Source organism: Microplitis mediator, chromosome 4 (genome assembly GCF_029852145.1).
Source record: "Microplitis mediator isolate UGA2020A chromosome 4, iyMicMedi2.1, whole genome shotgun sequence".
NCBI classification, from domain to species: Eukaryota; Metazoa; Arthropoda; class Insecta; order Hymenoptera; family Braconidae; genus Microplitis; species Microplitis mediator.
The window spans coordinates 11,351,325-11,377,838 of record NC_079972.1 but is presented as its reverse complement, the minus strand read 5'-3'; the positions used below and the strand labels follow the sequence as shown (position 1 = coordinate 11,377,838).

At 38.3% G+C, this 26,514-nt stretch overlaps 1 protein-coding gene across 3 annotated transcripts; it reads left to right on the top strand.

Moving 5' to 3' along the window:
* The first annotated feature begins 1,323 nt into the window (after positions 1-1,323).
* Positions 1,324-25,497, top strand: LOC130666257 (caskin-2). 3 transcript variants are annotated; one of them, XM_057467079.1, is made up of 6 exons: positions 1,324-1,832; positions 21,697-21,972; positions 22,208-22,531; positions 22,693-23,408; positions 23,486-23,914; positions 24,005-25,497. In XM_057467079.1, exons 1-6 carry the CDS (start codon positions 1,817-1,819, stop codon positions 24,314-24,316), a joined length of 2,073 nt encoding a protein of 690 aa, XP_057323062.1. In that variant the 5' UTR covers positions 1,324-1,816; the 3' UTR covers positions 24,317-25,497. The 3 variants fall into 3 exon arrangements, with proteins under 3 accessions (XP_057323062.1, XP_057323059.1, XP_057323061.1); XM_057467076.1 differs by lacking the exon at positions 1,324-1,832 and adding an exon at positions 15,270-15,883; XM_057467078.1 differs by lacking the exon at positions 1,324-1,832 and adding an exon at positions 15,276-15,883 and having other exon boundaries at positions 23,498-23,914.
* The last annotated feature ends 1,017 nt before the right edge of the window (positions 25,498-26,514 follow it).

Below are 26,514 nucleotides of genomic sequence, written 5' to 3'. Positions count from 1 at the left end.
AATTGACGTCTATCAGGGGTTGAACGAAGTGCATTTGAGTTGCGATATATCACTGGTTAATAGCATCACAAAGCTCGTACGAGTCCTGGTTTGGTCTTTCAGTGGTCACGTTTAAACAAGCCTCTACTCAGTCACTCTCTTTCTCTACACCAGATCACCATCTCTCGTGTTCTCTCTTATGCTGGCTTAAAACACGCTCGTAATTGATGTTAATTAGAGCCATTGTACCAAAGCCCCAACGTCCAATCAGCCAATACAACCAACGCCGCGTTCCTCGTACATACAATTTCTCTATTTGTCTCGGCAAATTATTTATAAAGATTTCGCGGCCTGCTTTTCATCTCAACTAATTTTTCAGCGCTGCTTTATACGCCTGTTTATTATCATCATTATCATTATCATCAGTATTTTTCTCTGTCTCTCTTATAGAAATATTTATTTAAAATAAAAAATAATTTTTCACTCTGATCCATTTAATTCTATCGGATTGGTAATACAACATACAATACTCACTGCACTTTACGTACGTTTTTATCTAGTCTTCACACCGGTTTGCCTTATCTAATCTCTCCCCAGTATTTGTTTTCCCGCCACTATCTCGTTCAAACGTATCGCCAGGAGGCCATCGCGATCAGAGGGGAATTCAACTCACACGTTTACAATTCGAGCCACACATCATACTACACACACACACACTGCAAAAATTACCCATACCCACACACCAACAATGTGCCCGCCGGATTCGACCTTCACGCCTAAAGTTGTTGGACTATAAAAGTATAAAGATATTAAAATAATCCAGGTGTCAAGATAAAAGCACTTGACAATTCATACCATATAATATATAAATAATAATCACCTTCCCTCCAATCCACATCTACCTGTCCCACGGCCGTCTCTACCTAGACCAGCTAAATATTTTCTGGCATTCGTACTCTATTTATAAATAGATAACATCTTTTTCCTGTTCATGTATTTTATATTTTCCTGTATCAGCAAAAATACCAGTACGAAAAACCACTTGAATAATAAAAGAAATATAGTTTTTTTTTTTTTTTTACCATAGGTTCATTTCTTTGTGTTGCGCGCGTGTGGAACCGGTGGTCGTACCGAGCATTCGCGTCGTCATCATAAAGTAGTGGGGCTTTGTAGTATACGTAGTTACGCTCGCTTATACATACATACATACATACATATATCACCCATATATATTTGTATGAAAAGATATTAAGTGGGGATACGCACGACGGCGTCGGACAATGGACCCGCCCGGGCGCTCTGGTGGCGTTTCGCGGCACTAAACTCCAGCCAGTACTGCCGGATCATCCGCGGAACGTTACTCGTTGGACGTAGACTGTGGTACTGTTGTGTCGACGTGCGTCTCTCGTCAGTTTAAATACATATATACATATTTATATATATATATATAATCATACATCTTGTCTATCTGGATGTAATTTTCACCGGTAAAACCGGTGATGATCCTTACTGTCAATGTGACAGCGGTTTTATTTTCGTGATTTGTTGTTTGTTTATTAAATAATAATAATTGTAACAACTGTAATAACAAAAAAAAGTGTACTGGTATTTGGAAAATTCCATTACCGCGTCGTTAATTTGAACGCGATCGGAGCAGAGGGTGAAGGGATGGCGTGCACTCGTGTTATAAAAAATAATATTTTACATAAACGCAGGTGATAGTTGCCACTGAAATATATTTTATTGGGTATGGTGTTTACTGGCAATAACTGCTGTCTTGTTGCTCTTGAGAGGAGATCCGAGAGCCGTTACGGCGACGGGATTCTGACTCGTCGATATGAGACGTATTAGTGGTAAGATGAGGATTTTATTTATACTTACATATAATTATGATTATTTTTATTTTTCTTGTTGTTATTATTATTATGTAATTGTAGGCAAATGTATGAGAATAATGATGGATAATAATAAGCTCTTAATTGGAGATGAAAGAGGCTGTACTGCTCTAGAGTGTGTGCGTGCAGAGCAATAGTTGTAGATGGTTTGGTTGGTAAACAAGTCGATCTTCGGTGATAGGTCTTTTATTATTACAAACATATTGTCGATTTATAATCGAGTCACGCGATGCGGGGCAATTTTTTTTTTATTTTACAACTAGCGGGTCTGCATGCCGGCAAATTTAAACGCAGCTGTTACAATACTACTACGAATTTAGTTTTAGTATTATAAAGACTGAGGCCGTTTAAAATACAATCGTTCGATCTCTATATAATACAAATTATTGTGGTTTCAATGATCGAGACTCGGTTCTTTCGATAAATTCCCTCAGTGGCGTAACCACTTCTTGCTTTGCTTTATTTTATTTTATTTTATTTTATTTGTTTTTCCTTTTGCATTTTCGCTGTCTCTCCCTGCGGGGGAGTCAGTTTGAACTGTAAAAAAAAAAAAAAAAGGAATAGCAGAGAGGAGAGAAATCCCTAAAGTATCGGCTTACGAGCTGGCATCGTAAAATCTTTGCACGATTCCCGTTCTACCTATCCGGTCTCCTGTAACGAAGCGTAAAACGTACGGGCCAATGCGAATTGCAACTGAAAATTCTCTTTGTCTCTCTTAAGGTCTTGCTGACTTAAATATTTTTTTCTCTTTTCATCTCAGTTTCTTTTTTGTTTTTTCTCTTATTATTTTTTTATGACACACAGCTTGACGTAAAAGTGACTAGTAAAATTTCCTGGGTTTTTTAAACGGAAATCTCAACGATCTGGTGATAACGAAAATGCCCAAGAGAGAAGGAATGATGGAGACGGTAGAGGTTGAGGCGAAACTAAAGTAAGTGGAGGAGGAGCAGAAGCTGGAACTGGAACTGGAACTGAAGCTGGAGCTGGAGGTGATATGGAAAAGGAGGCACCGGATCTCTGGATATTTGAGAATCCCACAGGGTACTGACTACTCATAGTAGTGTACAGTAGAGAAAGATAGGCTTTCATCGCGTGAATATATAATCGAATGTGCGCGTGTCCTCTGCTGTGCGCACTCAACTCTACTCGGTAACAAACATCGCACCGGTTGCGTAAAGACCAACCGTAAATTAAGCCAGATCCAGGCTTAACGACTTCGAAGAGTAATTACTAAGTATTTACCGTAGCGCATCGAATTTTCATGGATCCCTCGCTTTCATTCCTGTTTCTGTCTCTCTCAGCTCATCTCTTTTCACCCACTCCTCCTACTATTACTATTATTATTGTTGTTGTTTGTTAACCCAGCATCTATATCGTATATTTTTGCTCCCCTGCTCCTTTCTCCATCATAATGTCCGAGAAAATGTAGAGTTCTTGCCGCGGACTTTAAAAGCTGGATCGACGAGTGCACTCTTGGACCTTAGCCCAAAAAATGTGAGCTGAGTGCTCCGCACTAACTCTCCAGAAGACCGAAAATCGATTCCGATGCGACAGGAATTTTCTTTCCGTGTTGGCTATCAAGGATAACTCCATTTTGTATTTGTATATTTATACTTTTAACTCATACTCATATCTTGTTTATTATTTTTCTCGCACGCATGCACATTTTAAAAAAATATAATTATGAAAACACATTGATAACAACACAACCTTGTTATCATTTATTTTCTTTCGTGTTAACTAAAGCGATGACGTGTGCCCGAGCAATTAATGTCTTAAGTTAATTACGCCCGTGTAGTTTTAATTTTAAATGTACATACGACACCCCCGTTTTTATATACATATATCACATAATACAATAATATATAATATAATAAACTGGGACGTTGAAAGGAAAACGAACAAGACGATAAAATTCTTTTTCTATTTTTACTTTTTCTTCTCCAGTTCCGTATTTCTTTTCAATCCTGCCTTTTATTCGGAGATTTCGGAAATCCATGGAGACCTTGTCTTGGTCACGAACCTCCGCACGTAGATCTATATATAGTGCATTGTAGTTTGCTGTAGTAGGCGTAATATTAGTAGTAGTAGTAGTAGTAGCAATAAAAGTAGTACAAATGAAGAAGCATGCCAGCCTGGTCGGTTGTTGTCGAGAGCAAGGAAATGGATTTAATCCGTTTGGAGTACGATGTCGGGCATTTTAAAAGCCTTGTATTCGACATCGTCGAGTCGTTCAATCTACTATACGTGTTACAGCGATCCTGGATATCGCGTGACACCGGAAAAGACTCGTCACGGGGTATTATAAACATCCATACTAAGTCTGGTATAATTATTATTAAAAGACGAGATATGACATTAAATAGAAACAAACAAATATTTATTTGTACAGGCCCACATTGATAGTTGTCTGAAATCGTTTTCGTAATGGTCTCGTGTTGGTTTATTTAAAATATTTATCCTTTTCATTTGCCCATTTCTTATTTTTTATTTTTTATTCTCGACAACCTTGAAACGGCCTTTGTTTCGTCGAGCGAGGACGCGAAGAACCGGTAGTAATGAAGAGAAAGAGAGCAGTAAAGAGGTTGTAGCCCCGCCGAAAAACGGTGTGTCCGAAGAAGACCCGTAACCACAGACCGTAAAAGTTAGTTTATTAAAATTGATCGATCGTTAAGCATCCTAGTGTTATTTACATACACATTGTATGGCATAGTGCTATATATATTTATGTTTTAGCGATGCATGGATAAATATGCTCCTCATAGACTTATTTCGTTATGTATTATATGGATTCTTTGACGCGACGAGTAGATCTACGGCGTACACTATTATTGTTATTATTATATACAGCAGTCAAACCCTCACGAGAAAGACACGGAGGGGTTTCCACGAAAGCCTTATTCTCGTGGCCATAGAAGAAAAAAGTTAAAGACGACAGCAGGAGCGTCGTACAAAGTAATGAGAGTGGAGAGAAAAAAAGAACAAAGTATAGGCGAGAGATTAGCAAATGCGTCCCTTTGGTTCTTACTGCCAAGGGTTCTACGTCATCACGTCACATAAGTTTACCGCGAGAGGAGAAATACTACAGCTTCTTATTCTACGGCTGTTGTATTATTGGTACTGCTACTGGTAGTACAGCTACCAGTACCACTGTATGCCGGTCAAACTACATAATACGGCTACTGGCTGGCCCTTGGCGGGCCGTTATTCGAGTCTTTGTGGCTCCAATATAATACTCGTACTCGTACTTGTATCGTATTGAGCAGTACAAGTATGAGAAGAGAAGGCCAAGTTGGAGCAGCTAAGACTGAGAGCAAAGAGGTAGAGGTAGAGGTAGAGGTTGTAGTACACTCAAGAACGGCAACATGGCTGATGTTATGTGCTGGCACACCAAGCAACCAAGCAATTCCATATTGTCAAGCGCAGCAATTTCGCTTGGGGGAAAAAAAGTTATGACCACCGTTGAGTAACCATTTCGTCGTCTCACACCTTCTATGCCCAGAGTAATATGAGTATATATGTATATATGTATAGACGGATGTTATATACGCAGCTGAATGCTGCTGAGGTAGCTTTGAAGACACATAAGACGAGTAATCGAGTACACTGACAGCTGTAGGATTGCATTAAAAGACGGAAACCCGGAGGAATCCATAAGAATGCCAAGGATCCCAGGAAGTGTTTACACTCTTAACTTCATTACACACTACATGCATACTCAGCATATCTTTAAGCTCATTCGTCTACATAATTTATATATTTATTATATAAATTAAAGTGGTCAGCTTTCGTGGATATTTTTTACACGTCAGTTATATTTTGGTGGTTATATTAAACGTGTAGTAGAGGTAAAAAAATAATACAAGCGTTGAGGTAATTCGAGTGCCAACCACGTTTAGTTACCCGAAACGTGCGGAACTGCTTGGTCACGTCTTGTTTACACGGGGTCTACCGAGGTGTGGCAACGTGGTATTTTAAGAAGAACTTGGGAGATCAGGCCCCCGTGGGACTCATATTGGTGGGTCCCCTTTTATTCCTTTTAAATAATCATCCTCCTCATCCCTTCAATCAAACGGCTCTGCAAGTTGTACTTTGAAGAATAGATTTGTATATATGTATATATATATATATATATTCTTGTAGAGTTTTTTAAAGATTTAAATTTATAGATTGAATAATAAAATTTATGGTGACAAGAGGCCTCGTAGATGAGAGAGTGTTTTATTTATTTTTTAAGACTGAAGGACGTCAAGGATGACCGTCACAAGACGTGGCAACACGGTCGTGGCTAAGATGTATCTTTTCTACTAGTCGAGCCGAGAACATTAGTCCGCTTGACTTCTCTCTCTCGTTACTCTTGCCAGCATAAAACAACGCAACAAGACCAAGACTTTGTATATAATACTACATATATACCCTGTACTCACTCTCTTGCTCTCTACTCGATCCTACATAATACCGCAGCGTTCCTCGTACCTCGTAGCCTCTAACTCTTTACCTTATATAGATTTGATATACACTTTGAGGAATATTATCTCGAGAATAATAATTGCAAAGTAACTAACGTACCGTACAAAATGAATAAAAATTAGTAAATATGTACAAGAGAGAATGGAGCTAATATATAAATATATATAAAGTAAAGTTAAGTGTAAAATGAGATCACAAAGGTGTATCTATGTATATATGTATAGGTAAAAGTGCCCGTGAATAAATTTTGAAAGCGTTCAAAAACTTTCTTCTACACAGATACTTTTCCTATACGGCATTATGTATACATATATACATCTATCTATATATATTTATATACACAGAACAGTATTGAGAAAGAAGTAATGCGGGCCAGCGAGAAAATACAGTTATACCACGGAATACAAACAGCGCGGGTGTATGTACTCGGTATTCGAAGAAGACGTGTGTCCAAAGAGAAAGACAAGTAAAAGAGTCAAAGCCCGTGGATCTTGTTGGCTCCGCCTATCCATCCGTTCGTCTCCCGAACATACATATGTACATATAATACATACGTTTATGTATTCATTCATATATATGTATATATATATTCACTCAATACGTCCTAAAGACGCACGCAATGTCTTTCTATCCCTTGTGTGTTGTTCTGCCTGCTCGGATTATGGAGACGCATATACGATATTATATACACGCACCAAATAAAAAGGGACTCTCCTTTATCCGTAATTTTTTTTAGATATATATGTGTGTCTTTTTAGTTATTTTTTAATATTTATATATGAAAGGCTTTTTTATATATTATTCAGCGTGTCTCGAACGAAAGGAGCAATTTTCACCGGGTATGAAGCGATCCTCGTATCCTGGAGGTAATAGCCATGCTTGGAAGCGAAATTATTCACCATATGATTTGGTTCACGCCCACGTAGACCCGAGAGAGGGCGAGGGGTTTTTAAGGAGGGAAGGAAATGACCGGTAATCAACTGTGTGGCATTAGTTCAAAATCACAACCTCCATGGATAATTTTGGAGTGTTATGAACACATTTAAAAGAGCTGTTAGTCGTAACTGATGTTGTTGATATACTTACTTACGTTATGTATAATGTATAATATATAATATACATGTATGTAATATGTATGTACACAAAGCGCGAGTAAAGTAATATCAGCAGCAGCAGCAGCAGGAACAGTGGGTTAATAGACGTTACAAGAAATACGAGAGCCGTATTCAGGCTTTCCAATGGTTTGTTGTTTGCGGTTTCTGATTTCTCTGGTCGAGGTGAGTGTGTTTCACCGTGAGTTGCGAGAAAAAAGTCACGCGAGTTGAATGACGGGTGGCAGGGCTTCCGCGGGTTCAATCAAGGGCGCACAATGACAGAATGGAATATGGAAACGAAGAGGAGAAAGAGGAGAAGAAGTGGGCGAAGAAGAAGGCGGAGGAGAGAAAAATGTTAAAGTCAGAGCAGAGTGATAGGAAGAAAAATGGCTGATCGCGTATTGGAGGGTAGAGATGAAGGTATAAAAGTATGGTGGTACGGTATGGTTTCAACGGCAGTGTGCTCGGGCGAGAATCGATACTTGGCATTTAAATGGCGCTGAAAAGGGAATTGAAGGATGCACTGGATCTGACTAATGATCCCGCGATTTTCTCTTTATTTTCCGTCCTCATTTTCTCTTTTTTTTATACTCATTCTTTTTTTTCCTTCGTTTTATTATTCTTTCTCTTGTTTTTTTCGTCTGCGGTTTGTGAACGGGGACACTGAGTGTAGCGAATGAAAAAGCTCAAGCTCGTAAACCACAATCTTCTCGCTCACATCTTTCACTTAAACCGCTGGCTGGCTGGTTGGCTGGTTGCTGTTGTCGTATCAAGCAAGAAAGTATATACAAGAGACCACGTCGTAAAGTTACTCATCGTCTTAGTTCTCGAGTGTCTCGACATTTTCGGCCCGTAAATTTCTAGAGCGTCTCGTCTAGGTTATACTCTACCTCATCATCATCACTACACACATTGCTACCCCTCAGTTTCATCGTCGTCGTCGTCGTATCGCAAATGGAGTTTGCAGTTTTTTTTTCTTTTTTTTTTCCCTTTCAGTAACGAGAATTTTCACTCGATGGCAATACGGCGAGAGTATGAAGCGAGTGACTGAGGGAGCGATGAGGGAGTGAAATAAAAAAAAAGAGGATGAGAGAGTGAGACAAGTGTACAAAGTATAAAGAGAATGGAACGAGTTGAACGAACACGTAGGTCGGCACGTGCGACGATCGATTCCGAGGTCCCATCTCAACTATTCTAACTCGACTCCTCGTGCACGTCGTCGTCGTCATCGTCGGCGTCTTTGCTGATGATCACATACACAGGGCGCTGCACTGCAGCACGAGAGACTGACTGAATTAGTCCCTCAAGACTTTATATACTTTGTGTGTCTCACGTGTGTGATGTTGCCGTCTTAACTTTATTGAGAAGAAATTTGCATGAAATAAAGTTTCGCTTTCTTCATTGCCTACGACGACGTACAGCGATAGGATACTAGTTATCCCTGGGTTGCCGTAGATAGTTGTCGTCATGACTTACCTCGCAAATCGCCAATTTCCATGGCTTTCAGCAGAGACAGAAAGAATAAATCGATCGATATTTACTTGCTGAGAGTAATGCTTTTCCGCGACATTGGAAGAAAACATCAGGGGTGGCTTTTAGTACGGGAAAATATCTGGACTTGAAAGAGGATAGAGATGTACACCCTTTAGGCGGGTAAAGCTCTTGAAGGCGACGGTCGAACCAGAGAGCATTAGGTATCGATTCTTTTGGCTAGTTCGACCGTAAGCCCGCTCAATGGAAAAGAGAGTTTAAATCTTTCTCTCTTTTATTCTTTTCCTTCCTCTTTTACTGATGATCTATATATATGTGGACGGTACTCTTGATGCTTTTCGTCTTCACCCAACTGTACAGTGGCTTTTGCAGCTGTGACGGCCATCCGGAAAAGCTGCGTCGAAAATGAACGCGCGTTATAAATACCCAGGGAAGTAGAAAGAGGGTTATATACGTCGTACGTCTACATACATATATATATAGGACGTTAAAGGAGAGTAGTAGAAAGGAATAGAGCAGATAGGGACTACTGTGTACGTACCGAGTGTACGGGCACGTGGCATTAGACAGCGAATGCTATATTACCATCTTTATTTCTTCTAGGCATCCTTCTATCCTTTATAATATATATCTATATCTGTCTCTATATATATATCTACTACACCAAAGGACTCTTCTCTATTCTAACCACCCTCGCGCGCATTGTGTCCCATCGCTTTTCACCCTGGCACATATAAATTTTCTCGAAAGTGCTGCTCGTGCCAGATGGACTCGACGATTTAAATTAAAAAGTAGTGAAATTCGTCGGCATTCTAGTCGTAGGTAGTCAGTAGCAGCAGCATCTCATCTATTTTATTTCATATGGGTTATGGGTTATCTAAATTTTTAAAATAATTTAATACCATTCATTTTGAATAGCGTCGACGACAATAAAACCTCGAGAGAGCAAGTGAAAAGTCTTGAGCTCTGAGTCACATTTAATAGGAAGCTGTGAATATTAATACCTGTGAAAGTTTTCGCGAGAAAAGAGAGAGAGAGGCGGATTATTGAAGATTTAACTCTAGGGTATTATAATTATCGTTTCCATTATCAGCACTTGCAGCGTCATTACCATCAGCAACATTATTATCATCATCGCATGATGATCATCATATCCTTGCATGAGTCGACTTTTATCCATGACTGCCGTGGATTGTAACCGTCTCTCTCCGGATTTGCATATACGCAGCTCTATAATACAGCTGATGTGATACCGGCGTATCTTATATTAATTATCGGGTATATAATAGATTATATGACCGTCTGGATGGACATAACGATTTATCATAATTGAACGCTTCGGCGTAATCCCGATATGGCCATCATCTCTCTCTGCTTATATATATACATATAAATATGTTACACTTTATACCGTATATATATAAACTCGATAGAGAGGCGTTTTTTTAAATTCTCGTTAATTCTCTTCCTCTTTCATTTTATGTACAGTAGGCTCTTTCAGAAGTCTTCTCACTATATAACTACTGTACATATATAAGCACATATATATGTATATCAATGCAATCATATATTCAATTAAGTAATTTCAATTTACATTCAATTATTTCTAATTAGTTTTTTAAAATTAGTCAATTATTTCAATCGCGGAATTTTTTAAATTTCATTTGCATAAGTATGAATTTTTATTTCTGCCTGCTATTGTATCTTTGTACAGCTTGTTACACGTGTAATTTGAATAGATAAAAAAAAATGAATGTAAAGAAAGAAAAAAAGTAACCTTTAGAATCTATTTTACTTGAGCACACTTTAAAAATGCATTTAATATAATATAAAACGCCTCCAGAGTCAGCATGAAAATGCATTAACTCACTCCGACGATAAGTATTTACACGGTGGAAAGTGTGCGACCTTCAGCACAACTATAAAAATTTTTTTTCCTTTTAACTTTGTATTTTTTTTTCCAACTTCTGCTCTTTATCAACAGCAATACGTGACACTTAAATTATTTTCATTAAATTTAGATAGCGTAAACACATTGTCAAAGGCTTATTGCTCAATACAAAGAATGCAATAATCACCAATATACAATGTACAACACAATATATATAATATACAATTGAAAAGAATTTAACGATTAATAAATAAATATAATCGCGTATGTGCTTCTTAGCTCTCTTGTTTCCGTCAAACACCCTCGCCTACCCGCAGTCATATATTCTATGAATCAACATCAACATACGTATAACATACTACTGCCAGCTGTGACGAAACAACCGAGGACACTCGACAAACTCCATCAGTAGACTAGAACTGCAGGCAGATGCTGACGTGGGTGAATCATTATATCGCTGTGCCAAATGCTTTTGACTACTACGTCTTGCCTATCGTCTCTTTGTCTACGTAATACTCATCTCATCCTTCTAGTCCCATCCCCATAATGTAGCTTTCAATTGAAAATCCGCATCGAGATATATAGACTACTGTAAATTGCTATTGCATTTTCGACAGCATCATAGAAATCTGCTAAGACTCGGCTCCTAAATCTAATCGATCTCGTCTATATGCAGTAGTCTTAAGACTACATATTAATAGTCATTTGTAGGATAGTCGTACATACAAAGACAGAATGTGTTAATGCAATGTTAGGCTTGAATTGAATTTACATGGGGATTAGGAATCGTCAACAGCCGAATGCTATTCACGTATACATTATCCTCGGTTGGTAGACCAACCGATCGCAGACGACGACCTGTCATGCGCATACACACGTGTCCATATAATATATATATATTTGAGTGTATAATACATATGTAATGTAACTGCGTATATTGGCATGCACATGACGTCCTCCTCAAAGCGTGTAGCTGGTGAGTAGATCGATGTATCGTGCGATATCGTGATTATGTTGGGTGTTGTATGGCCATGTAATATGCCAAATACAGCTGGAAACCTCTGTCGTATCCTTCTATCCTCTCACCTCTCTTTTTTTTTGTTTTATAAATTTTATATGTACATATTGTCCTCCCTTTTTATTACCATTTTTTATTCTCCTTATACTCTCGTCTTACCAATAAATTTTCGCGAATCGCTTCTTTCCTCAAGCAATTATGGCACGCGAATAACGGCCTCGCCCAAGAGTTTTCGATGAATTTTTACGAGCTGTTCTCAGCGCTCTCCTCATCTCGTCTCTGCGTGCCTCGGGGGAATGTGCTGATGATGATAATAAAAATAATAATAATATTGATATTAAACCGCATAACTTTAAGCTGCATCTCCTCTTTACTCAAAGGCTGTGGTAAAAAATTACAAGTCTCCTTTGCAAGTTAACAGCTTCATCCCTTGAGATCTATGGTCGCGAATGAATAAAAAATAAATTAATTAAACAGCCGGGAATTTTTAAGTTCATGTGTTTGAGAAAATAGGATCATAAAAAAAAATAAAAAAAATATAAAATAAATACAGTAAATAAATTCCAGTCTCTCGATGGGCAGTACTCAGAGCGGATAGGAAACAGACGACTCTTTCTCACTCGCTTGTTTCCCTTTCAAACTTTTCTCTCTCTCGCTTTTTTTTTTTTAACTTTTCTCGTGCTTTTTAAACGTAATCACCCTCGTACTATACTCGGTTCGATTTATTTTGGGTTGAGCCAGGGCGTAGACCGGAACTTAGTCTTGCCACGGGCGCGACTCGACGCGAGGCGGATAATCGTACAATTTGCCTGCCTCGCGGAGAACATCGTCCATAAACAGTATTCTGAAAATAGAACAGAGTAGTGTTATGTAGCAAGTGAGCATAAGGACAGTGTGGATACTGTAGACTGTATGGTATAAAGATAAATGTATTTATAATTTAAGGCAAGATGGGTATACGTATATGTCGAAGACTGAGATATCTTTCGAGACGGGTACAACCTTCCGTTCTTGGTATCGGTGTTGCCTCATCCTATCTCTCTTTTTTTTCTTATATTTTTACTTACTTACTTACTTACTTTACTTACTTGGGTTGGAAGTAATATAAAAAGATTAAAGCAAAAAATTCTGACATTAAATAAACGAGTTGTAAGTTACAGGGCGAGGTCGTTTATAAATTCTTACTGGGACCCATATAATTTTTGATGCAAACGAGAAGTAATTTAAGGATTATAAAAAAAAATATGAAAAATTTTAAAGAAAAGGTTTGTAGGCAGGTAGAGCGAGGAGGGAAAAGAAATTATATTTTCATCGAAACCCTGTGGTGAGAGTATTCACCTGTACTCGGGTGTGTACTCAGAGGGTGAAAGGACAACGTGATAGGGAGGGAGCTGAGCAAAAGAAAGCGGAAACAAAGTGGGAATTGAAGAGAAGGTGGAAAATACAGACAATGGGCGTATCGAGCGAGTACAAGCTCTTCGTGGTCTTATTCTTGTTCTCTATATATATTTTCCTTTTACCCTTGTTTACCGTGTTGGTTTCTGTTCCTCGACTCTCTGCATTTCTAAAGCCACCCCCGTGCCACTGACTTCCGGCTGAGAAACCATCAGCGATACAATTGTCTCCTGGTGCTCCATACTACTCGCAACATTTCGTCTGGTCTCACTAAGATTTTCATAATTCATTATATAGTTATATATTTTTTTTATTTATGTATTATTATATACCAGCTTTTGTATATTTTCCTTTTACATTTAACTCCAATCTCTTGATGGCGTAATATCTTGCACTTATTTCACAATGAATTTTTAATACTTAAAAACCTTTAATTAAAATAAAAATAATCGAGTTCTTATGGATTTCGAAACCTTGAGTAAATATTTAAAATTATTATAACATTTAATTAAATAAATGTTTACCAAATTAAATATGTAACGTCTTTCAACAATGGAGTGCAAACGTTTCAAAATACGATAAAATTTTTTCTGAACATTTAATTTAAATATAAATATAGATATATCTATATGTATAAACATAAAATGTGCCGCGCATGCAATGACATGTTTAGTTTAAGTGAAAATTTTAAAAGAATTTTTTTATCGGTGTCTCGTGGCATCTCTTTGGCACAAGGCAAAGCGCCCTTAGGCATTCCAAGTATCATCGATGGCATCCCTCTGTTCTAAATACACTGACATAGGCTTCACGCCGCAAGGCTACCCTCCAACCTAGACCAAGACGTCTTTTCCCATCATCACGTGAAATAAACATCTCTCTCTCTCTCTCTATCTTTCTCTTTTTCTTTCTCTCAATCTTTCATTATAATTAAACTCTTCCGGGTTTACACAAAAAAAAACCGCGCACTAGACAAGAATCAAAGGCGCATCGTGTCAGTATAAATTTAAGCTTTTGCGGTGGCGGCACACATTAACTGCTCTGACATTCTGACTGGATGTAGATGAAATTGTTAAGGCCGTCGACCTTCCTTTACTTCTGTATAACCGTCTACATATAATGACCAACTTACATATTATGTACCAGCTACCAACAAACAAACACATCGACCTGTTTTTCATTGCGAAATACCTCCGGCATCATCAATGAATGCACACATACCCCACCTCTTGAACGATTTTTTTTTATTCCCCACTTCCTTTTTCACTTCATCAGACGCGTATCTCAGTCGTACATCAGCGACGTCGGCGCCTGTACACCAGGTTTGATAATATTTATTTATTACTTATTGCTAATTATTTATCATTATTCTTATTTTATTTTATTTTATTTCACCCATCGTCGTTATTATCATCATTATTATCAAAATCCTACGCCGGCTAGGGTCAACCTACGCTTATCCACAGACTCGTTTACCCACCTTCGGCCTCGTCCCGCGACCCGTGGGTCCCTTTTTAATCCAGCATACTCGCCATCGCGACTCTACCATCACCACAATATCACGGATACGAGCCAAGCATCGAAATGACTTTCAGCCAGAACTTTCTGTCAGTTACAATCGTGCGGTCGTTTCAGTTTTTCAGCCAACCAAAAAATAAAAAAGAAATATATATATATATATCTATCTGCGGACATTAAGTTAACAACCGATATAAACGTGTCATTTTAGATTTATACTGATGGCCTACAAATATTATTCCCTATTATTATTATCATCATCATCATTATTATCATTATTATTATTGGCAATGCCGAGTTTACGATAAGAATATATCAGACAGTGTGCCGCGAGTGTTTGTGTTTAATCACAAAATCGATGAAAACTACCAAAGCGATAAGCTTCGCATCGCTTATCAGCTGATTATGACCGTGTTCCTACGATATAATATTATGTCATGTACATCACATCAGTGTGTAGATGTGTAGTGTGTATTGGTGGTGCTGGTGCTGATGCTGATGCTAGTTTATTGAGGTTGTGAATGTTAAATACCAAGAAATAACAACACAGTCACCCACTCGAGTTGGTCGAGTTGCTGGCTGGTTGGTTGTTTAAAATCTCCTACATACATACCAACAAGCGAGCAAACGAACAAACAGATATACGTAAAACAAGAAACTGCTGTCATATAAGGAGCGAAGTGAAGAGCGATGGCTATTACTTCAGTGTCGAGTTGTTTGATGGGACCCCCGCCACTACCACCAGGTAAACGGTTCCTCGCAACGAGATCCAAGAAACTCTCTTCAACATATCTGAGTTTCCGTGACCCGGCAATTGAGTCGTGGATGCCAGGAACATCATCTCCAATTGTCAAAGATAATCCACGCTGTGCAGTTATCAAACCACTGCCACCACCACTTCCACCGGTTCTTATTCCGCCTCGGCCACGATCTCGGGCTTCCTACACTACTTGCTCCAGCCAAGACGACTTTCATTTCCCTCGGACGACCAATCTATTCAGAAGTCAATCGGAAGGAAATTTACGTGCCAAGAAATCTGGCAGCATTAGTGGTACCGCAAGTACTATTACGAGTCTTACTCCGTTGGACAAATGCATAAAGGCGATTTACGGTAGCTGGAAAAATTTGATGCAACGTAAGTGTGTGTATGCCAACGTAATGTTAATGCTGCTGTTACTGTTACTGTTACTGGCGCTGATGCTGATGCTGATGCTGATGCTAATGCTAGTGCTGGTGCTGGTGCCGGTTCCGCTGTCGGTGCTGCCGGTATTGCTAAGCTAAAGCTAAAGCTACTTTTAGCTTTTTTTATGTCCAATATACATAATCTACTTTATCTGGTGTACAAGGATATATACCTATGCAAGGCTTATAGTAGGAGACTCGCGGAAGAGACGCAAAAGCGATCGTGTGCTCGATGGAGCGCGAAGCAGGTTCGACATTCGACGTCGTGCTCGGTGACGCCCGTAAACGGTAGCGGACCGATCGATCGTCTAAAGGATAAACGACCAGAGTTGAGACTAGAGCGTTGTCGAGAGTTGAGTTAAGTCGGCTCGAATCGAGCTCAGGCTGTGCTAGTCTACCAATATAGTTTCACAGTTTCCATACTGAAAGTAATGAGAGCGAAAGAGAGAGAAAGATAAATAATCCAAGGGTGGTCTATACCCGGTCGTCGATAGATGCAACACAACTCGATAAGGAATTTTCTTCTTTTCCATTATGGCGTTGTCCCGATTACGCGACCTCACAGTTGTTTTTTTTATGTTTTTTTCATTACGACACCACTTGGGTGATAGAAAAATCCACAATAAAGATAATAAATATAGTCGTCGAGTGTCGAACAAGTCGGTCTTTCTGTATTTACTTTAAAAAATAAATAACTCACCTAAATCAATGATTACAATCTTTACTCGAATTTCTCTCGAGTAAATAATTCAACTTGACAACAATCTAAAATTAAAACTCTTACTTTTAATTCCCGGATAATAATAGCGTAGAGTTGGTATTTTAAATTTATCAATATCATAAATAATTGATCTAGTTAAATATTAAACAGGTATTGTAACGAGAAAAGGTGAATGGTCTGTTTATACGTGAAGTAGGTAGTGATCGAAACGTCACAGCAGTACATTATTTATGACAAAACGTCAACGGTTTCCGAGAATATAACGGGTTTAAGATTTTCCCGGAGGGACTGTAGGTCGGAATCCTCGGGCTTCTAGGTGTTTTAATAATTCACCGTAGGACTTCTCGATGCGCTCAATCCTTCTCGTATACTCAGAATGGCTCCCTTTACCTCCTGACAACCATTAGCTCTGTTTCTGCGTTACTCTGCTGGCTCTGTTGGGACACGACCCAACTATTCGGTTCGGTATTTCAGCTCCTATCTCTACACACACCTCGCTACCTACCCAGGATAGATGGATATAGATATATAGACACCCGAGTAGATAGTAGTAGGTAGATATATATATACAGACATATAATACAGCAATACCTTTCACAAGTACACGGATGCTGGGGAAACCTTTCCCGGGCGTTCTAGTTTGGAGAACGGGGAAACCCGTTTACAACTCGACGAGAGATCGTTTTATCGTAGTGAGACCATAAAACACACCGAGTGTTAGTCGTCGTGAGAGGATTCCGCACATTCTGCGACAGATATCTCTGTCCTAATGTTATGTTCACTCAGCCTTTTGCCGTATAAAGAGACTAGCTTCTACTTTGTTGGTGTTAAACAGCTTAAAAGTTATTAAATTCACATTCTTCTTCTTTTTCTTCATCTTACACTGAGAAAAAAACAAAATTTTCGAATCTCAGTATGGTCTACACAAGAAATTATGACATTCAAAATTTTCTCTTATATATTTCTGCTGCAAAAATTTGAAGATTTCATTCAAAATAATTTTCTTAAGGGGGACCAGTGTGTGACCGCCTGAAAAATAGATGATTTTTGGGAATTTTCTTAAAGAAAACTACTGCATGGAATGTTTTAATGTTTTAAGAATATATTTGTGGATATATAATGAATACAAGATCAAATTTTTGGAGCAAAAAATTCAAAATTCAGCGAGTTATTCACAATCTCTCAACGCTCAAAAAAAAAAACCCCACATTTTGTGCGAAAATTTGATGATTTTTGGCCTGCTAAAATTACACTTTTGATTCGATCGGAAAACTGGGGGTTCATAGTACGTAGAAATATGTATAAAAGAAGCTGCAATGGGAAAAAAAATGATCGGATGATTTGTCTTCAAGATATCACTCAGATATCAGTAATTTTGAAAAATATATTTTCGAGAACCGATAAGCGGCTGCTCTTCAGATGGCTGTAGCTCAAAAAAACTATTCGAGATATGCAAAAAAAAAAAAAAATGATTTTTTCAAAATTTCACACCAGCGGTCCCCCTTAATTGAAGAAACCTAAGCTTATTTAAAGATATGATCTTTTTTTTTGCAATAGTGTAAATAAATTTTGATTTTATTCTGTCAAGAAAATGATTCTTTGCGTTCTCTTTAAACCTGAAATAGTGAATTATCACTAATTGACAGTGTATATTAACCATTTGCCACAGCTAAAAGACGACCACTTGGAATTAGTGCATATACACTCATTTACCCAGTGATTTTAAACGTAATGTTTTAAATCTACTGTGTAAAAAGTAAAATTTTCACTATTTATACATAAAATTCATTTTTTTCCCGTGAATTAGTTGATCACTGGGAAAAACAGTGAAAATTTAACTATTTCAAGTTTAGAGAGTTAGATAATTAAATAAATAATGGATTAATTTATATCGATTTATTACTCGCCAAAAACTGTTTCTACAAAAGTTATTTTTTATCTCAGTGATTGTCTTTATATTTTTATCCTTCCTTGTCTATTTTTGTTCCTCATAAAACTATAATTCAATGATCAAAATACAACCGTTATTTTTAGTCTCTAATTGTCGTATTGCTCAAGCCACAATAGAATTAATTTATCGAGATAGCTTTAATCACTTTGTCAACCGTCCCAATTCAATGATTGGATGAGTTGTTACTGTCATCATCTTGACAACAATAATAACTGTAGTAACAATCATAATAATGATAGTAATCTCAAAGCTGAACAGCTTAGACGGTTATTTTCTACATTATAATTAAAACCTACTCTATCTCATATACTTAATACCGTATTATATTATATTATATATGTACACACATGCATAATAGTTCACACAGTGAGCATTAAGTTAAGTAAAGTGTTTGCGTGCCTGTTCAAGTACGTAACCTAAGCTTATATGTTCTCCTGATGTCGTCATTCACAAGTAATACTATCGCGTGAAATAATCGGAGCAGCACACAAGGCCGATAATGGAATCTATTGACGCAATTATTTTTATACCATTCTTCCGTCTTATCATATATTTATTCCTTATAACAAATTCTCGTATTGCCTTCGCTCATACACCCAATACATTTCATTTTATTATTTTTATTTAACTGCTATATTAGATAACTTATATTATACCGGGTAAATCGGAGCTATAGGTATTGTACGAATAAAAAAAAACTACAACCTGTTGATATCAACAATACGATTTCATTCAAAAGGCGTTGCAATAACTTTTTAAGACGCATCGTCTACTGTGGATATATTTATATTTTAAAAGTGTGAAGGAATAAGAGTTTTTTATTGAGTTTACTTTTTTTAAGTCAAGGTACTTAATGTATTTCCTAGTCTTGAAAACACATGTTAGGCGTGTTCACTACACAGCACAAGTATATAAATAAGTCTCGTATTTCCGTGGCAGACTTTTATATATATATAATGTATAAGCGGAACGCGGCGAGCACGTGTCCTAGAGTTCCTGCGGGATGAAAGACACAAGCTGGGTATTATGGTGCACAAGGTGGTCGAGTATGATAACTCGACTCATCGTTCGCTGACGGAGTAAATATATGATGAAATGTCGGAAGAGTTAGAGCCACGACTTGTTATTAAAATTATCATTACGTTGTCGTGATTACAGCGTAGTAAATTTACCGGGATATAATAAGATAATAGAAAAAATAATAGATATATTTATGTTTTCTTCATCAGGATCATTGGGTATAATAAAATATGATAGCCGAGTGAGGACGTCCGGACAGAGAATATTGTACGTGCTTCTTTGGATAGAACCTCATTTTTCCACTTACCTTCTCGTCAACCCATTCCTCTCTACTTATCTCGGTTTCTTTCCTCATTTCTTGTACTTTGTACTCGTTTTTTAAAATCATACTTTTTGTTCTTGTTTATTTCATGACGAACGTGCGCTCAAGATACTGTGCTCAGTGTTCTCGCCCGAAAGAAGAACGCCTCGAGTGTCTCTTCTTCAACGCTCTCTCACTGTGGTCGTTAAGGTTTTTAACCACTCGTTCTCTCATCTCGCCTCTTTTCCTCTACTCGGTCTCCTCCATATATTACTATACATATATCCACTATCTATATATATATATACACACATTTTTTTGTGTCTTATTTGCACTACCGACCAATTGACTCTGTGTTGACTTAGAGGCCATGTCTATCTCGTTACGTCATGACCTCTCGACATATTTTTTACTCCACGTCTATTATTTTTTACAATAATTTATTATTTACATATATATATATTATTTTGACTCTCATATATTCATTTACGAGATTTTTTTCCTTATTAATTTAAGATTGACGACACCCACATGGGCCCGCCTACGGATAAGGCATTTGAGAGAGCATAGGCCACCCAAACATGTATTTTCTTAATCTTCCTAGTTTGTTTCGTTATTTATTACGGTAAAGAGAAACTCAATCGCGCAATCGACAGGTTTTCTTTTACTCTGTTGAGTCGTTGCGGTGTATATCTATATCGTTATACATGTAACATGTAAGCTATGTAACGTAAGAATGTATGTATGTATGAATGTATCTATCTATATATCGGAGATATGTTGCTGTGGCACGGCGCTAATCCGAGTGGCGCGTGGCCCAGAGAAACGTGGGAAGACGATGAACTAGATCCGGGTCTGGCAGCAGTTATCCCCAGGAATATCGATCCCAGGTGTCGATCGTTGTCACTGAATTCATCTTTTCTCGGTACTTTAAAAGCTTTCGTCGTCCATCAATCACCTGATCATCGACCTATTTCTCAGCGATTGATAAATTTCAGTGGTCACACCTCTGAGTTGGTTAATTGAGCATAAAAATAACGGCGGAAAATGGGCTTTGATTTAGAGTGGAGGTTTTCGGTCGAAGCGCGAACTGGTTTAGCTTTATATAAATGTAGACGGGCGTCCTACGCCGATGAGAACCTGTTCTTCCGCTCGGCCACGGTCCTCCGCGCCCGCGAGCCGACTCTCAAGGGTCCTTTTTCCTCCGTCATCCTCGAGCATTACTCTCTCTCGTTTGCTCACAGTGTCGTAGACCGCCAAGGGTTGTAGTTCTGAGCACTCGCGCGACTTTCCGCAAGGTTTTTTTTTTTTAACTTGTTTTTAGTTTTTTTTTTTCCCTCTCATTTCGTTCACAACAGAGCTCACGAGATTTGGAGTCTCTTTTATTCTCATTTGGCGAGTGGAGAGCATGGGGACAAAGGCTGGCTTGCTGGAACGTGAGTTAAGTCTCTCTTGTACATACCCTACCCGTTCGCTGAGCTCTATACGTACCTACGTACGTGTATAATTTACTCCTGAAAGAATAAGCTCTGTTAAATTGTATTCAATTCGTACGCAAATTAGTGTTATTGACGTGAGCAATAAAAAGGCTCGCTGAGAAAATAATAAAAGGTTAAAAAAGAGAGAGTGTGACAGGAGACTTTTTAAGTAAACTGGTTGAAATAATCGGGCATTTAAAAGTATCTAAGTGTGCTGGTGGTTGCTGATGGTGCTGGTGATACTGTTGTTATGTGTTACTTTATATTTATACGTGTGGATTATTTTGCATTGCAGTTGGCGGTATGAGCCGGCCGTCGAAAGCCGTGACCCAGGTAAAGAAGGTGGCACCACCGGCCGTGCCCGATGTCTTCCGACACTCTGGTTCGTCCTTTGGTTCGGCAGGATACGCCAGCAGCGAGGACGGTGGCTTCCTGTCGAGTGGCGGGGGCGCTCCCGGTGACGACGGGTCCTATGGAATGCCAGCAGGAAAGAGTCCGGGTCCCATTTACACGCATCCTGGATTCGCATTCCCACCAGTCGTTGGCAAATATGCCCACGCTGAGGATCAAGGTTAGTTATATACATATATATGTATACATATTATACTATACAATTCTCTCTCCCTCTCTTTCTATCTATCTCTTGGTTTTATTTAACTGTCTGGTTGCTTATGCTCATACTCCCTAATTCTCTCCTTTTATCTTTATCTTTTTCTATCCCACTGATTGGCAACACCGCCAGCATTCACCCATAAAAGGTATAAAGTTAACTTTCAAATTATAAAACTCATTGTTGGTGGTTGCAGGTATCGACATGACACAGAGCCCAGGACGTGACAGCCCAGGCAGTTCAGGCTCGGGATCCGGGTCGAGACACTCGACCGCGTCATTGGACTCCGGTCGAGCCTCGGGCTACCACTTGGGTCCACGAGGACCCGGTGGTGCCCTCACCTCATCGCCGAGGTGTTCCATTAGCTCGCTGGGTAGTCATCCAGACCGACCCTCGGATCTTGATGTGCACGCCTGGCTCACCGAGTTACAATTTGAAGAGTACTTTCAGTTATTTTCTTCAGCTGGCTATGATCTTGCGACCATAACGCGCATGACCCCCGAGGACCTCACAGCCATAGGTAATTGACATCTTGATTGTATTAAATTACCCCATATATATATATGTTCATAAATCGTGCTCGAGTAGACAGAGAAGTTGATTATGATAACAATAATAATAATAAGTGTTTTATTGTCGTTGTTATTATTAAAAATAATGTATGGTGACGTTATTTTATAGGTATCAAGAAGCCAAATCATAGAAAGCGACTCAAGGCGGAGATCGACAATCTAAACGTGGGCGATGGGCTACCAGAACATATACCTGGATCATTAGAGGAATGGTTAAGATTGCTAAGACTCGAGGAGTACTTGGGTGCGCTCCATCAGCAGGGCATGAGATCCGTCGAGGACGTCACGACACTGACTTGGGAGGATCTTGAGGATATTGGTATTGTTAGATTGGGACACCAGAAGAAACTTTTATTAGCAATTAAGCGAGTTAAGGATATACGTGCGGGTAAAAGAATTCAGCCGTTGGATTTATCGAGACTTCCACCCCATCCTGGACACACCCAGGATGTCGTTATTCAGCGAGGAGGATCGGATCTTCCGTCGCCGGATGAAGATTGCTCGTCTCCAGTATTGAGGTCTTTTCAGAGGAACGAATCCTCGCCATGGAGGAGCATGTACGCAGCATTGCCTGCTGGCGTTGATTACGCTACAGTAGGCCGGGGACCACGTGGTAAATCACTAGAGAGTCTTGAAGATGCGCCACTTACTTATCCGCCCTCACCGGCGCCCTCTTCGCACATGGACTCTATCGGCTGGCGTCCCAGATGCTTCGAAGACGGCGATGTTACACCGACCAACGAGGTCTCCTCGATGATTGAAGCCGGTGGCAATACACTTCCGCGACCCAGACACTGTCTAGTGCGACCGAGACCCGTTGCCAAGGTAAAAATACTATTTATTTATTATTAATTTATTTAGTTTTAGTTTTAAAATAAGTGGGATGTTATAATAAAATTCAGCTGTTGGATCAGGTCACCGCAACACCCGGACAGTTTAAATCACTGCCACGAGACTTTGACAATAAGTATCAGCTGACATACGGACTAGAGAGTAGTCCACATCTGTCTAAACGTCGTCCGCCTTCACCACCGCGGCGTCAAAGCTCCCGAGATCTGGGAAACAACGGCGGTAACGGTGATGTGGTAATTGATTGTAGTGGACCAGTTCCCACTACTTGTGAGGAACATCATCTTCATCATCATCACCACCATCATCAACAACCACCACCACCAGCTCCAAGTGGTGCGCCTTCTACACCTCAAATGCATCGGCCATCATCATCAATGTCCCGTTCCTGGGGTAGTGTAAGTACTAATGTCAATGAAGAACACGAACTCATCGCATCACTCGCTCTTCAGCATCGCAACGGATCTGACGCTAGTTTCAAGGTTCGTTAAAAATAAATTAAACCCAAACTATTGATAAAAAACAATTAAAAAATAACTTAATATAAAAATATATTTATTATTTATTTATAGTCAAGTTCGAGTACTGAATCTGATTCGCTGCCTTTTGCAAATGAAAATGCGGGTACAATAAAACAGCGAGTAGCGAGAGTTCAAGAGTACGGTAATAATTCACCAAATCTCAGTGGTCATATGATGGCACATCATCAGCAGCATCATTCTCACCACCATCACCCACAGCATCACCACCACGTTGTTGGAAATGAATCCGGGAGAGATGAGCCCGCAGACGTATTAAATGACATCGGTAATATGCTTGCCAATTTGACAGACGAGCTCGACGCAATGCTCGAGGAAGAAAAGCGACAGGGCCTCAATTCATAATCACAATTAATGCTGATTATGGTATTACTGTGTAAACGTTAAATTAATAATAACAATTATAATGATAACAATAATGATAACGATTACAATAATAATGTACTTTGTTCGTACTTTGTACTTGTATTGCGCTGCCATAGATCGGCAACAACGATATCAATTCGTTTGCCGTAGATGGAGATCCCGAGTCACTTACTTATTGCGAAGTAGATCGAGGATAGCCAGAAGATAAAATAACATTAACAAGTCGATTAACCAACATCACTTTTAGTTATTTTTATTTTTCATTTATCCACGCACTGAATTTGTGGCTGAGTTCTCAGTGGATCTTCCGGCTGGATCTTCGTTCCAAGCTTATATTTTATTTTTAATATTAAAAACGAAAAAGTCAAAAAAAAATGATTAAATTTAATATGATTTTAAAATGAAAATGAAAATGAAAATAAAAAAAATAATTCTAAGCATCATAAACCAGATTACGCTCTAGTGTGAACCGTAGTCACTGCGCAATTGCCAGAGAATAGCGTGTCAGTGTTTCTAGAGCTCATCTTTCTTTCATGATACCCATAAAAGTTTATGTGTTTATACTAAACCGAGAGTGTCGCACACGTGCGGGTTAATTCAACTTCTCTACAGTATACGTTTTTTTATAGTATAGACAGTACAGCTCACTAAATTACTACCAATATAATACGAAAGCGAGCTCAGTTTTTTTTTAAATCCTCGGTTTATGCACACCACGGTACCAACTTGCTATTATCATTCAAACTCTTCCGAATAATTGTCACACATTCCATTTAGAATCTTTTTTATTATTTCTATAACCATTATTATTATTATTACTATTATTATTATTATTACTAATATTATTATTATTGTTTTGTTTTTATTTTCAATCTCAACCTTAAAGGTTCTACCGAGATTTTTTCCGCATAAAAAAAAGTAGTTCAATAATAAACGTCGTTACGACCGGTAGTAAAAAGTTAGTTTTTTTATAATGAAATAAAAAGATATAATAAATATGTGAATGGAAAATAAAAATAAATATAAATATCTTCCTACTGTTTGAATGGATAAACAATAAAATAAAATAATAATTAAAAATACATAAAACAGGAAGACTGACTATTGAGAAATTCCAGAATAACAAAAAAAAAAATAAATAAATGAATGAAAAAAAAAAATATCGATTGCTAATCGATGTTTTGTTTCTCCAATGCCTTGTTTCATTGCTACAAACAACACATGTTATGCTAATAATTGTGTGACGTAATGATCGGTATATAAAAACATACCGAGTTATTGACTATTATATACAACCATAAACGTTTTTATAAGTTTTACACTATTTAAATAAAAATTGAAACATAATACTGCGATTTACTATTTATACAGGTGCTCTGTTGCACTACACGCTCGATTGTGACGTAAGTGCGTTTAATAAATGTTTATGTAAAGCGTTTGTAATTACTTAATAATTAAATGTACTTTTAACGAAAACAAAGCAAAACAAACAAAATATGATACACATTGTTGTTATCACACTCGCGAGCTGTCAAAAATAATAAAACTGTAAATGGTCCAGTCGAAGCTCCGAAATAGGAGACATTGTCGAAAGTTGATGCTAAATTTTTTGAAGGTCTGTGCTGTCACCCACAAACAACCCGCGGGATAAAAAAGTCATCACTCCAGGAGTTGGTGAGAAAAAAATAAAAACTTCCAAAAACGGATTTTCCGCAAATATTTCATAAACAAAAAAATTTCAAAAATCTATTACGTGCTGTTTTTTATAGACAGTAAAAATAGTATATTACACACCAAGGGAGAAAAGTCCTACCTTCCGTGGTGTGCATAAAATTTTTCACCAAACCTGCACCTGAAAGTTGAAATTTTTTCTCGCCTCCGGGCGGAAAGCGTCAACTTTCGTCCCGCTGTGCAGAATGAAGTTGCCGCTTTCCGCCTCCGTCGAGGAGAAAAATAGTATACACTCCTTGGGCAGTAAATAAGAAAGCCTCAGATCACATGTAATTGTTGGCCGAGGCGAAGCTAAGGTCATTTTTTACTTACTGCCCTAGGTGTGTAATATACTATTGCCTGTTTCTGGGAGAAATTGCACATGCGCGAATTTCTCATAAATACAAAGAAAAAAAGACTTTGCTCCCTCTAAACAAGGCAGGAATGTAAACTTAGGACGCAGGTAT

Excerpts from the sequence above, each read along its gene's own strand:
- LOC130666257 (XM_057467076.1), top strand. The coding sequence starts at position 15,439 with ATGGCTATTACTTCAGTGTCGAGTTGTTTGATGGGACCCCCGCCACTA. Across the intron at positions 23,409-23,485 it reads GACCGAGACCCGTTGCCAAG|CTGTTGGATCAGGTCACCGC; the intron begins GTAAAAATACTA and ends AATAAAATTCAG. Across the intron at positions 23,915-24,004 it reads GATCTGACGCTAGTTTCAAG|TCAAGTTCGAGTACTGAATC; the intron begins GTTCGTTAAAAA and ends ATTTATTTATAG.